The 12,267-nt window shown below is 30.8% G+C and overlaps 1 protein-coding gene across 1 annotated transcript in view; it reads right to left on the bottom strand.

Moving 5' to 3' along the window:
• Window positions 1–12,267, bottom strand: part of LOC127725584 (xaa-Pro aminopeptidase ApepP-like) — a 38,580-nt gene that overhangs the window by 15,343 nt on the left and 10,970 nt on the right. Inside the window, exons 9-14 of the mRNA XM_052232656.1 lie at window positions 11,471–11,552; window positions 10,737–10,860; window positions 10,008–10,127; window positions 7,471–7,557; window positions 5,091–5,141; window positions 1,426–1,487 (exon numbers count right to left, since the gene is read on the bottom strand). Of these exons, the coding sequence (XP_052088616.1) occupies window positions 1,426–1,487; window positions 5,091–5,141; window positions 7,471–7,557; window positions 10,008–10,127; window positions 10,737–10,860; window positions 11,471–11,552 (526 nt within the window). The remainder of the gene's footprint in view (window positions 1–1,425; window positions 1,488–5,090; window positions 5,142–7,470; window positions 7,558–10,007; window positions 10,128–10,736; window positions 10,861–11,470; window positions 11,553–12,267) is intronic.

Here is a 12,267-nt window from a genome sequence, read left to right on the forward strand (position 1 = left end):
AGCTGGCTTAATATGGGCTGTCTACCTTGACTGTAAATTTATGACTTATAATGACATTCTGTATTATCAAAAAACATATTTAAACCCTAAATCAATTTGGTTAATACATGAGTCATCATTATCTTTTTCATACAGTCTACGCAGTATACATTCAATCACTTTTAGTATTAATGAAATAAATTGTATAACTAGCATGTTAAATGCCTCAGATTAAGTTAATCACAGACGATTTTTGGCTGCTCTGATTTCATCTTGTTAGTATCTCTGATCTTAGATTAAAAGTTATTTTTGAACTATCATTGAGTCGGTATCGTTGCTGGTAAAATATTAGTCTCCATGGGTACCATCTGTCTAGTAGTAAGCGGTTCATCATGAATCAAACGATATAGGTTTTTTTTGTATGAATGCCCTGTCCTGTTCAAGAACTTATGCAGTTTTTTCTTAAATAATAAGATTTAAGCTCCTGTACAAAATTATACACTTAATCGATGTTGGATGTTGTGTTAGGGCAATTTGGTTAAAGTTATTTCATTATCACGTATTTTTACTTTATGAGAAGGTCAACAAAGTAATAGTTTTAATTTCAAGAATGAAATGTCAACATTCAAGGTCTAATTTGATAACATAGACAAATATGCATTTGTTGCATTATGTTGCTCTTTTTTTAACAAGAAATTTAATGCATATTTCACATTTTTGTTTACTCTTTTTTTCTAATACCTATGACTAAACACATTACACTATGGAGCACTATGGAATTAACGTATATAAAATTGTCACTGTTGAAAATTTAACTTAATCTTTAAGGAGATTTAAAACAGATGAAATTTTGTAATTATAAGAAGGTACTTGCATTTGAAAATAAAATTATTTTAGTCAGATATTTTGGACCACCATTAAACCCAATTGTTATCCATCAAAGTAGTGTTCTACTTTATCACACGGTATCATTCTTAACGTTAAAGGTAATGTCATCTGATCAGTGGCTAAGATGACCATCTTTGATCAAAAACTGGGCAGTGGGACACAATTTTGAGGACGTTCTATGTAAGTGGTTTTAATTCAGAAAATGCAAATAATGAAACTCAAGAAGAACAAAGATTATAATAACAAAGAATGCTGAAAATAGTTAAAAACTATTGCTTTTCAGTTAGGTCATCTACAAAAGACAAATCAATTTTGATTCAACAGTACCAATTTTACTGCACCAGATGCGCATTTAGATAATTAATTTCTCTTCCGAGATGCTCGATGCCAAAATATTTGTAAATCAAAAAACCTAATACAAACGTTGAAGAGCTAATAAAATCAAACAGGACTGCAGTCAGACTAAACACGGAAAACGAACCAGAGCTATCCAGAGTGAGATACATCCTTCAATTTAAATAATTTATAAAAGTTATAAGATATCACAATGCAACTAACCTTCTCACTTTAATAGCTTCCTCTGCAGCTCGATGAACTGTCCAAGGAATACCTTCTAATATCTGTTAAATTTAAGAAAAAACGTGCACATTGCATAAGACAAAAAAGTAGTTTGCATAATGACAGATATCGTAAATAAATTGTAAAAGTCATATGCTTGCAATTTTGATATGTTTGCACTTAATTGGCCAAATGATATTTCTATAATAAACAAACAATAAATTATAAAAAAAACATTCATTCAACATGTTCAAAGGATTTGGTAATTTTGATAATGAGACTTGTTTGCAGATTAACAAATAACTATTTTTCTTATGTAATAAAAAGACAGGATTATTCTGATATGTTAAGTCGTAGATTTCAAATCTAAAATTGTTAATCAACATGGCTTTTTATTTTTATTGTCACCACCAGTAGCTATTCTGAAGATCATGTCAAAAAATACAGCAATACCTTACAAAAATATGCAGAAAATGACACCGAGATAGATATTTTTAAAAATCCCTTTGACAAAGTATTCCACGATTTACATTTCTATTGTTAGTATTTCAACTGTTTTACTAAATTCTTTTCTCAGTTTAGTGTATCTGCTATATTGTATTTCGAACCAAACATGTGTTATTGAATTATTTACTTGACAAAAAAAGAAAGGATCATAGCTTTAAATATTTAGTTACAACTACATTACAATCTCAACTAATATATTTTCTTCCCAAAATGTACACTTTAAAATGAAACAAAATGTGCTTTTCTCTAACTTCTGTGAACGCTTGAAAAACTGATTTGAGTCCGTATTCCACATGATATTATGTATGGGAGCATGCAAATTTCTAACACATACATACCGTTATTTGATAGACGTTTTAGGTGGCAATCAAAAGGAAATATTGTAAGAAATTCAAAATTCACTATATGATCCAAATTTAAGCAAATTGATAAATTTGTCTGTGCACTCATCGAAGTTGAAATCAAACTTTCAAATGGTTTAACGTGCTTTATTTGATAAAGTTATACGAGAAATGATTATGTCCGATTGCAAGTGTTGTATCTGTCCTTCTGAAATGTTTAAATTTTGGTTCGATAATGGGTTTTATCCTTAAAATTTGATTGATGGTATCGTTATAGCCGTGCAGAGAAAAGATGACATATCAAATCTTTACAACAATTGGCGCATCATACTTGTAAGTAAATTTTCAAAACTTTTCATTTCTATTTTAAACACGCGAAATTATTAAATCAATTTGGATTTCGACCGCATATTTCAACCATTGATTCCATTTTTTTGTGTTACATGAAATTTTTTCCCATACTTTACAATAAAATGAAATACTCTTCTGTACATTTGATAACGTTTGAAAAGATTTTGATAATGCAGGCAGAAGAATACTGTGGCACAAGCTTTACAATTCTGGAATTACCAACAAAGAGATAAATATGATAAAACATATTATACGACAGTGCGCCTCCGTATGAAACTTGTAGTATAATCTGAATCATTTGAAAATGTCAATGGAGTTAAATAAGGTGAACTTTTTTAACCGTCTCTAATTTCTTTTTTTTATAAACGACATATTGTTTAGAAGCTTGAAATAAACGACAGCGACAATAAATTGCGTTTTAATTTAATTGCTTTTTTTGCAGATGATACACTTTTATACGGTAAAAATGCAGCATCACCACAGATGCTTTTTGATTAACTGTATATACATTGTTCAAAATGTAACATTGAGATGAACAGAAATAAAACTGAAATAGTTTTATTCCGTAATGGATGACAAGCAGTAGAACATAGTTGGCATTACGACCAATATTAGCTTAATGTTGTAAACTTTTATATTTATATAGGAAAACTGATCCATTAAAATAGAAAATAGAAAACAATTATCAGTACAAGGAAATAAAGCAGTGGCATCTCTCTTTTATTTGTTTAAGTTGTTTTATATGTTAACACAACAGAAATTTCATTGATGCAATAAAACCTCCATTGAAATGAATATCATTTTGTTATTATCTGTGCAGCTTATAGCTATACATAGACATTTGCGTTTAAGACTTTTGCCACAAGGTTTTGTTCCTGGCCTAATATGTCAAAATTAAGATCACTTATAGTTCAAAATCTTTGGTATCAAACTGTGTTGTTTATTGTTTGAAAATTGCAAACTTCGGTCACATTTGATTTCTTAATCTGTCATGTGTTATGTGTATGATGTATCTGCTTTCTGTATTAAGTCATATACTGTCGCTTACTATTAGTATGATGTTGATGCTATGGCATTTTCTTATATGCTGATTGCAATGAAGTTATTTTATCTCAATCCGTGATTGATACTAATATCCGTAGGTTAAAATATTCAATTAAATTGTAAACATGAAGATTTTGAGTAAAATGTAAATGTTGAAATTTTAAAAATCGATTGTCCAAATGGATACAGATAAACATTCTGCAAAACTTCGTTACAATTGGCTGAAAGGTAATCATCAATGAACTGAACATATAAAAGCGTTATAGTAAACAGATGTGATCCTTAATTTTTTTATTAGTATACAATGTCTGTTATATGTTCAAACCGCTTTGTCTACTGGATAATTTTTCATACAAATTAAAGAATCTTTGTGAGCTAGCTCACATGGCCCACACCCCCACATTTCTTGTTGATATGCAAATCTACATATTATGTCTTTATCATTTACAAAGTTTCATAAATTCTGTTGTGTAGTTTCAGAGGAGTTGCGATGACAAACTGTTGCAGTAGTATATTTAGGCAAAAAATTCTAAATTCAAAGGGGCACAGCATAACTCCTAGAAAACAAATGAATCATAATTTCCTGTCGATATGCACATCTACATGGTATGTCCTTAATATCCACAAAGTTTCATGAAATTCTGTTGTGTGGTTTCAGAGCATTTGTGATGACAAACTGTTGCAGTAGTAAAATTTAGACTAACCCGAATAATTCAGTCGTTATAATCTGATCTGCGATTACTACATTAACACCTGAATGCATAGACAATGAAATATCGTCAATCAATCATTCGGAATTAGCTCGAGATTTACCTATCTCAAAAAAATAGAGCTGATTGCTGATTGGTCAACTCTTTTTCAGTGAACCAATCAAAATCGTGAACAGATTTTAGCGTGTTAGGAATTCGGGCCCTAGCAAGTAGGAGAGATCGATTATGGGGAGGGACTGAAATTCTAAATTCAAAGGGGCATAACTCCTAGGAAAGTTGTATAATAAAAAAAATAGAACGTATTGATGAGACATGTAATTTGCTTAGATATATACATACAAGTGGTTGTTTTTATACTGATTATACTACTGTAAACAAGGATTTAAAGGATTTGACTTATATATAACAATACCTAAAAGAACGGCAAAGATATCGGATTTTCTTGATGATGCTCTGAATTAAATCATTTTGCCAATTCTGTAGTGCATTAGCTGCATTGCTTTTTTGTGAAATCATCTATGATTAAATATCAAGTTTAAGTGTGTATTCGTCTGCCTGATTGAATTACTTTAATATTAAATGAAGCGCATTTATATGTCCTTTGTGAGTTTGCAGATTAACGTTTCTATCACATATTATTTCAGATTTATTACTTGAAAACTGATTGCACAAATCATTACCACAAGTTTAATCTTATATTACGTAATTTTACCTCTTTTTCAAGTCTTGCAAAAAATTCAATTATTACCAACGAATCCAAGAGCTGAAAAATAAAAAGTTACATTTTCTATATAGTATCCACAGTAAAAGATGGACTTCATATATTTTGTGATGAGGTATATTCTACCACCGGTATGGATTCTAAAATATCTTCAATCCCATTCTTTACAGTTAAGCAGTAATATCAAAACTATATTTCTTTACGCTTTAAACTACTATTCCCTATGATCACTTGTAAGATCAAATACATCGTTTCATTGAACAGAGCTTTTTCTACAAAAGTGGGAATCGTAGATACAAATATCTTGTTTTAAAGAAAAAAATCGTACTTTGTGAAGAACCACACTGTTTCAAAAACAAATAATACACTGAAGCTGATATAAACAAAATCCTTGACTTCTTTGTCGTCATTATATTTGTTGACTTTGGTGATTGTTTTTTTAATAGATAGTCGGTATTCTAAAGGGTATCAATTATGCGAAAAGTAAAATATAAAAAATACCGAACTCCAAGGAAAATTCAAAACGGAAAGTCCCTTATCAAATGGGAAAATCAAAAGCTCAAACACATCAAACGAATGGAAAACAACGGTCATACTCCTGACTTGGTACAGGCATTGCCTTATGTAGAACATGGTGGATTAAACCTTGTTTTATAGCTAGCTAAACCTCTCACTTGTATAAAACTCATATAGTATTCCATTATATTGACAACAATGTGTGAGGAAAATAAATAGACATAATGGGTAAAAATGTCAAAAATTGGTGTACAGCAGTCAACATTGTGTTAACATTGCAACCCTACTGGTTTGTTCAAAACAGAAAGAAAATGTTGCAAAGATATTTAATGTCACTTTGAAATTAAGAATATTACCAACAGAAAAAGTTCTATTTCATCTCTTGATCTTTTCCTTTGACAAAGATGGACGACTTCAAATTAGAATATATTACAAACGTTATGATTTAAACTTTCGTATTGCCAACATTCACTTTTTAACGAGTAACATACCGTCTGCTCCATCTTATGGTTTTTACATATCTCAATTGACACGTTATGCTCGTGCATGTTCACATCTTACGAACTTCATTAGCAGGGGTGTGCTCCTTTCCTAAACACTGCCCCAAAAGAGATATGAGGAAGAACGAATGAAATCGAAACAACATAAGTTTTACGGTCATCATCACGAAGTGGTTGACCTATACGATATATCTGTGTCTCAAATTACTAGTGACATGTTTTCGCAGTCTTAGATCCCAGATATTAGAATAGTCTTCTAATCTGTGATTTGGCCGGTTGTGTCCTATTCCCGATTGTGGATATTTTTATGGGCATGGATTATCATGCGGGCGGTGCATGCATAGTAGGAGATGTATGTTACTTTGATAATTTTTTTGGTGCAATTTGAACATCAGTAAATTAGTGTTACGTACTGATATACCACCAATAAGAAGTTATTTCAGAGTTCAATTTTTAACTGGTTTACTTGTTATTACCATGATAAAATTGAGAATGGAAATGGGGAATGTGTCAAAGAGACAACAACCCGACCACAGAACAGACAACAGCAGAAGGCCACCAACAGGTCTTCAATGCAGCGAGAAATTCCCGCACCCGGAGGCGTCCTTCAGCTGGCCCCTAAACAAATATATATACTAGTTCAGTGATAATGAACGCCATACTAAACTCCAAATTGTACACAAGAAACTAAAATTAAAAATAATACAAGACTAACAAAGGCTAGAGGCTCCTGACTTGGGACAGGCGCAAAAATGCGGTGGTATATATGTAGGACTCTGAACCGCGATGGTACTCCGAACCGCGATGGTACTCCGAACCGCAATGGTCTGCTGAGGTGCGATGGTTTAACGCTGAAGTGCGTTTTTCATCCCACTGAAGTTCGATGGTGGCATTGTGACGCTATCTTGTTGATTGCTACACCGAAGTGTGATGGTCTACACAAAGTAAATTTTCAATTCTTTTCATGTCGATGTAGAAGTCAATTTGTATGTTAGAAGCAGTTTTCCATGTTTTTAAGTTGATTAGGGACTTATAAACTTTAAATACTACTGGAAACGGGGAGGATTGCTGTTTATTGAAATGGGAATGGGACTCATAAATAAACTGTTTTCCTTCCCGGAGATATATTTAAAATTAGTTAAACCTCAAGAGTAAATAACGGACATATCAGATTTTTTTCACATTGTTTTCTAAGTTGTTTGGTGGGTACCTGATCATCCCATATTACTGAATTTTAACCGTTTAAACTGGCATGATCTTGCAAGAAAGAATTCAACGACACAGACTTGTGTAAATACCAAACAACCCCATATATTCATATATTAAGTTCTAATTTGTAATCATTGTCCACTTACATTTGAATTTCTCATTCCATTCCTTTCAATAAAATTCTTTTTTGCTTTTAAAAATAATGTTGGAGGAATCGCTTGGTACACTTTTCCCTAAAAAATAATGGATAACACAACAGTTTTAAGGTCTAACTAAAAATACACAATTTCAAATTAGTTATGATGAATTATAAAAAATAGCTAACAACAAATTGTTATACTTTAATATACAAAGAATAATTTAAATTCAAATAGGTGTCTGCCGATATGAGGCTCTATCGGCTAACCAAAACTTATAAGCCAAAAAGTGTCCAATAAGACACATATTTGCGAATGATTTGTCAAACGACACAAAATAATATCGTCTTATAAATACATAAAAGGTATAGCCACTTTTTAATGATTTAGGGGTCTTTAAAATTATAATTTTATTGATTAATTGGTTGATAGATTGATTAGTTAATTCTTGATTGATTCACTTGGTTTAACACTGTGTCGGTATATATAAAAGTATATAAAAATATATAAAAGACTAAGTACTGTATTTCACAGGTTTAAACACAATTTCAACCTAATAACTTATAGTGTTAAAATAACGCAAATGACACCAAGTCGATTTGTTCAGTGGCTCAAATGTGAATATGAAATACATTTCAGACAGTTTAGTTTATTTTCTTGCAAACCCTCATTTAAAAACTCTCTAACAAAGTCTCTTTCTAGTAAAAAAAACAAGGACAAACATTTGGATCTTTATTCGCATGGATTTAAGCTCTTGGTGAATGTAATTGCTAACACACACACTACTATCGATGTTATTGGCTTATCAATAACGCCAAAGAAACAACCCTTGGTCAGTACCTTTAGAAACGGTTTGTCTCTTTCGATCAGTAAATGCTTTTGATTTGTCTGTGTCTAATTAGTTTTCCATTGAAACAAAGAAAACTACATTGCTATAACGAACGCACGCCATTATAACTTGGTTGACCAATACAGAATATATGTGTCACAAATGACCACGGATTTGTTCAATTTATCGCAATTTCTATCCTCTATTTATGCATCCTTTCTTGCGTATTATCAAACACAATTTTTACAGGAATTCCACTGGGGAACTCGACAGGTGCCACTACTGTACCATGTTTTCCTTATACTTCAAGTTTCTGATGAGGTTCGAGTTGTTCAATCATTTGTTTTCTGTTTAACAATGTGGACCTATTTGCATGCCTTTAAATTCATTTAGGACATGCTGTTTTTTGTAAGATCTTCTTCGTCTCATGACTTTGTATTGCCAATTTTGTATCTTCTTATTTGTTTAAACAAAAGATCTTTTCTTTTCCTCCAAATACTGTGTATGAACGCATTTATAACACTGATTACAGCACGTATGACAAGTTTTTTGAACATCATTTATCGAGTAAAGGTTAAACAAGCCAAACATATATCTTTCAGCAGCATCAAATCAAATAATACCAGACCGACAAAAAATGTCTATATCAATTTGCCCGAGTGAATAAACTCATCAAAAACATCAGGATTAAAATTGAGTACGTCAGACGCGCATTTCGTCTAGATAAGACCCATCAGTGACGCTCGATCAAAAAAGCTAAAAGGCCAAATAAAGTACTAAGTTGAAGAGCGTAGAGAACCCAAAATTTCTGAAGGTTTTTTTCAAATATAGCCGAAGTAATTAATTCCTAGAGTAGAAAATCCTTAGTATTTCGAAAATTTCAAAGTTTTGTAAACAGATAATTATAACCATATCAACTAGTTAGAACAGTATTCAAGTACAAAAACATAATCAGTTCATTGAAAATTTAAAATCAAACTATATCATTATATTCATGTCATTTCTAAAAAAATGTATTTTTGGAAGATAGTACGCTTATGAGTAACAGTACATTAGCAAAGTTATAGACCAAGTAGTAGTAATGCGAAACAATTTCAGTATCAAAGACATGTTTTATATTTATTATTTCTGAGGTATTAAATGAGCCACAATGTTAAAGGTGTCTTAAGTAAAGAAATATTCTTTCAGCAAGAAAACGAATATTTTGTTCAGGAACTAAACAAAACTTATTTAAAATTTGGCGTGCATTCAGTCATAAAGAAGGAGATGATTCCATGCTGAATCTTTGTTATTACAAATCTTGGTTGGAAATTTGTTGATATCTTTGTTAATCTTTAGTCTGAATAGTACACACTTATAGGAATCAAAGTATATTTGCATCGACTTATAGAACAATGATACAGGAAGAGTTTTCGTCGTTAGGTAAAAGAATGTGTTACCTTTGTTTTCGGTATAAATATAAAGGTAGATCTAAATTATACTAGTCTGACTGGGAATGAAAAGTACAAACTGATATGTTTAAAAAAAGATATCGCTGATTGCTGATCACCTGTTGAAATGTACTTTCTTACATAACATAATTGCACTGATAATTCAACTTTTCAATTCCATCCTCTCTATAAACAGATTGTTTTTATTTTTTCACAGTATGTTGCCACTTGACATTACAGAACTAATAATTATTCAACAAACAATCACATTTTTCTCAAGGACTTACTTTTGGAATTACAGAGTACAGTTTATAATTACAATCATAGGACAGCCAGATTCTTCCTGTTGACTTCTCCGCTAATGAAGCAATGTTAAAGACAAACTGTCTATGATCATATTCCATTACCTATAATAATAGTTACAAATCATCAACGACTAAATAACAGACTCAATAGAAATAAAAATTAAGCAGACATTTTTTATATGCGAATAAACGTGTACCTATCTCTCTCTCTCTTTCTCTTGTTTAGAACAAAAAACTGTTATTCCTAAAACACTGATATCTCTCGTTTCTCTCAATAAAACACTGAAAGCTCTCGATTATCTCACTAAAACACTGATATCTCTCGATTCTCTCACACACTTGTTTAGAAAATCAAACAAATTACATGCCTAAAACACCGAGATATTTCAAATTAATAAGTTAAAAAATCCTTGAAGCATACTTTTAATAACTGCATCATAGATACTCAAATAATGTTATAATGAATATGTGATTTTAATATAAGAAACCTGTTTGGAATTATTAGTTTTCATATTTTAATGGGTTTCAAATTATTTTTTTTATTATAACAAGTATTTAATAAATGAGAAAATCTTAGATGCAAACTTTTTTATAAATGAATCATAGATATTCAAATAATTTAATAATTGATCTGTGATTTTTAACATAAGTAACTTGTATGAAATAATTATTTTTTGTATTTAAACCTGTTTTAAATTACTTTTTTAGTACCTGTACGCATTCTCCTGTACATTTGCCGTCTGCACCTGTTTTCAAATGATCTTTCAATTTTTGTTTTGTTTCTAGGTCTGTTGGGACTTTATTGAGCTTAGATTTGCTGTCAATGATGTATAAGCTGTAAAACACATAAAGACGATAACTTATATTAGAACAATATTAAAAGTAGAAACTATTATTTTATAGTGATAATGTATAAATGCAACGGACTCTTAAGTAAAGGCATTGCATAAAACAGATGTACTTGCTTGAGTAATGGAATTTACAATTCTGGTTAACCTTTATATTGCGTCCATTGATACTGGTATAACTAGTCTATATGGATATCTGGAGGCTTTAAATAGTTTCTAACTCCTTACTTATCAAATTAGATCAATGTCTGACAAAATTGAAATGAGACTTCAAGACATTTATAAAACTAAAGAAGTCATTCGAGATCTGTTTTAAAACACGTTGCCTTATACAGAATTGCTCAGATTTGAAATGAGTATTTAAATTGGCTTTGATTAATTTTGGACATTTTCTAATATTTAATCTCTGTCTGTTGATAGTTATTTCCAACATAATTTTATCGTGGCCATTTACCAGTACTTTTTCAAAGTATACTTGAAAGAGTATCTGTAAAATTTGAGATAATGAATTTATTGCAATATCTTAAATGATTTTTTTTTAAAAAGCTGCAAAAGAAATATTAAAAAAACGTTAAACCAACATACAGTAAAATTCACCTGACAGATTCTTTATCTACAGCAGCAAAGGAATAAAAGTAGGGTTTATTCGCAAAGTCCTTTCCTCGTACATTAAAGAGCCCTGAAAAATGATGCAATTCATCAACTGAAAAATTGCGTCGAAAAAAATAAACAAAGGATAAAAAGTACGGAAATAAATTGCAATATCTTAGAAACAGATAATCATGGACTTTTTCACATAACTGTCCTTTACTGTCACTTTTCAATCGATGTTCTTTTAAAAGCCTGTCCTCTGCACCAAACACAGCATATTACAACGGATGCAATGCAGTTCATCTGAAATGTCTTATGGATTTTTTTGTATGGGGTTGCTTATTGACGTATTTCAAACATTTTGTTTTATTCATACTCTATGAGATTCTAATTTATTTGAATTCTATGCGACTGTCATACAAGTGAGAGGTTTAGCTAGCTATAAAACCCGGTTTAAAGTAGCACAGTACAAAGATTTTTTCACCCCCAATCAGACAACTTTAAACTGATGTAGTTTCTTTCATCCAGCTTTAAATTTTATAAATGAGGTACCAAAAGAAAGAAGAAAGATTAATCTTTCAAATGGTGAAAACGTCAATTTGACATAATTATTACATAATTAATTATTATGTAATTAGTTGCTATATTGAGATGTCCACACTTGAATGAAAATAGCTTCTTTGTTATTCATAGCATCCAAAAATATTTTATAGATTCTTGTATAACACAGTTTGACCTCCAAAAGAATGTCTTAATTTTTTCCTATTGTATTTCATTCTCTCATAAACCTTCAGGGAAGTTTG

This window comes from Mytilus californianus, unplaced genomic scaffold, assembly GCF_021869535.1.
Source record: "Mytilus californianus isolate M0D057914Y unplaced genomic scaffold, xbMytCali1.0.p SCAF_15, whole genome shotgun sequence".
Taxonomy (NCBI): domain Eukaryota; kingdom Metazoa; phylum Mollusca; class Bivalvia; order Mytilida; family Mytilidae; genus Mytilus; species Mytilus californianus.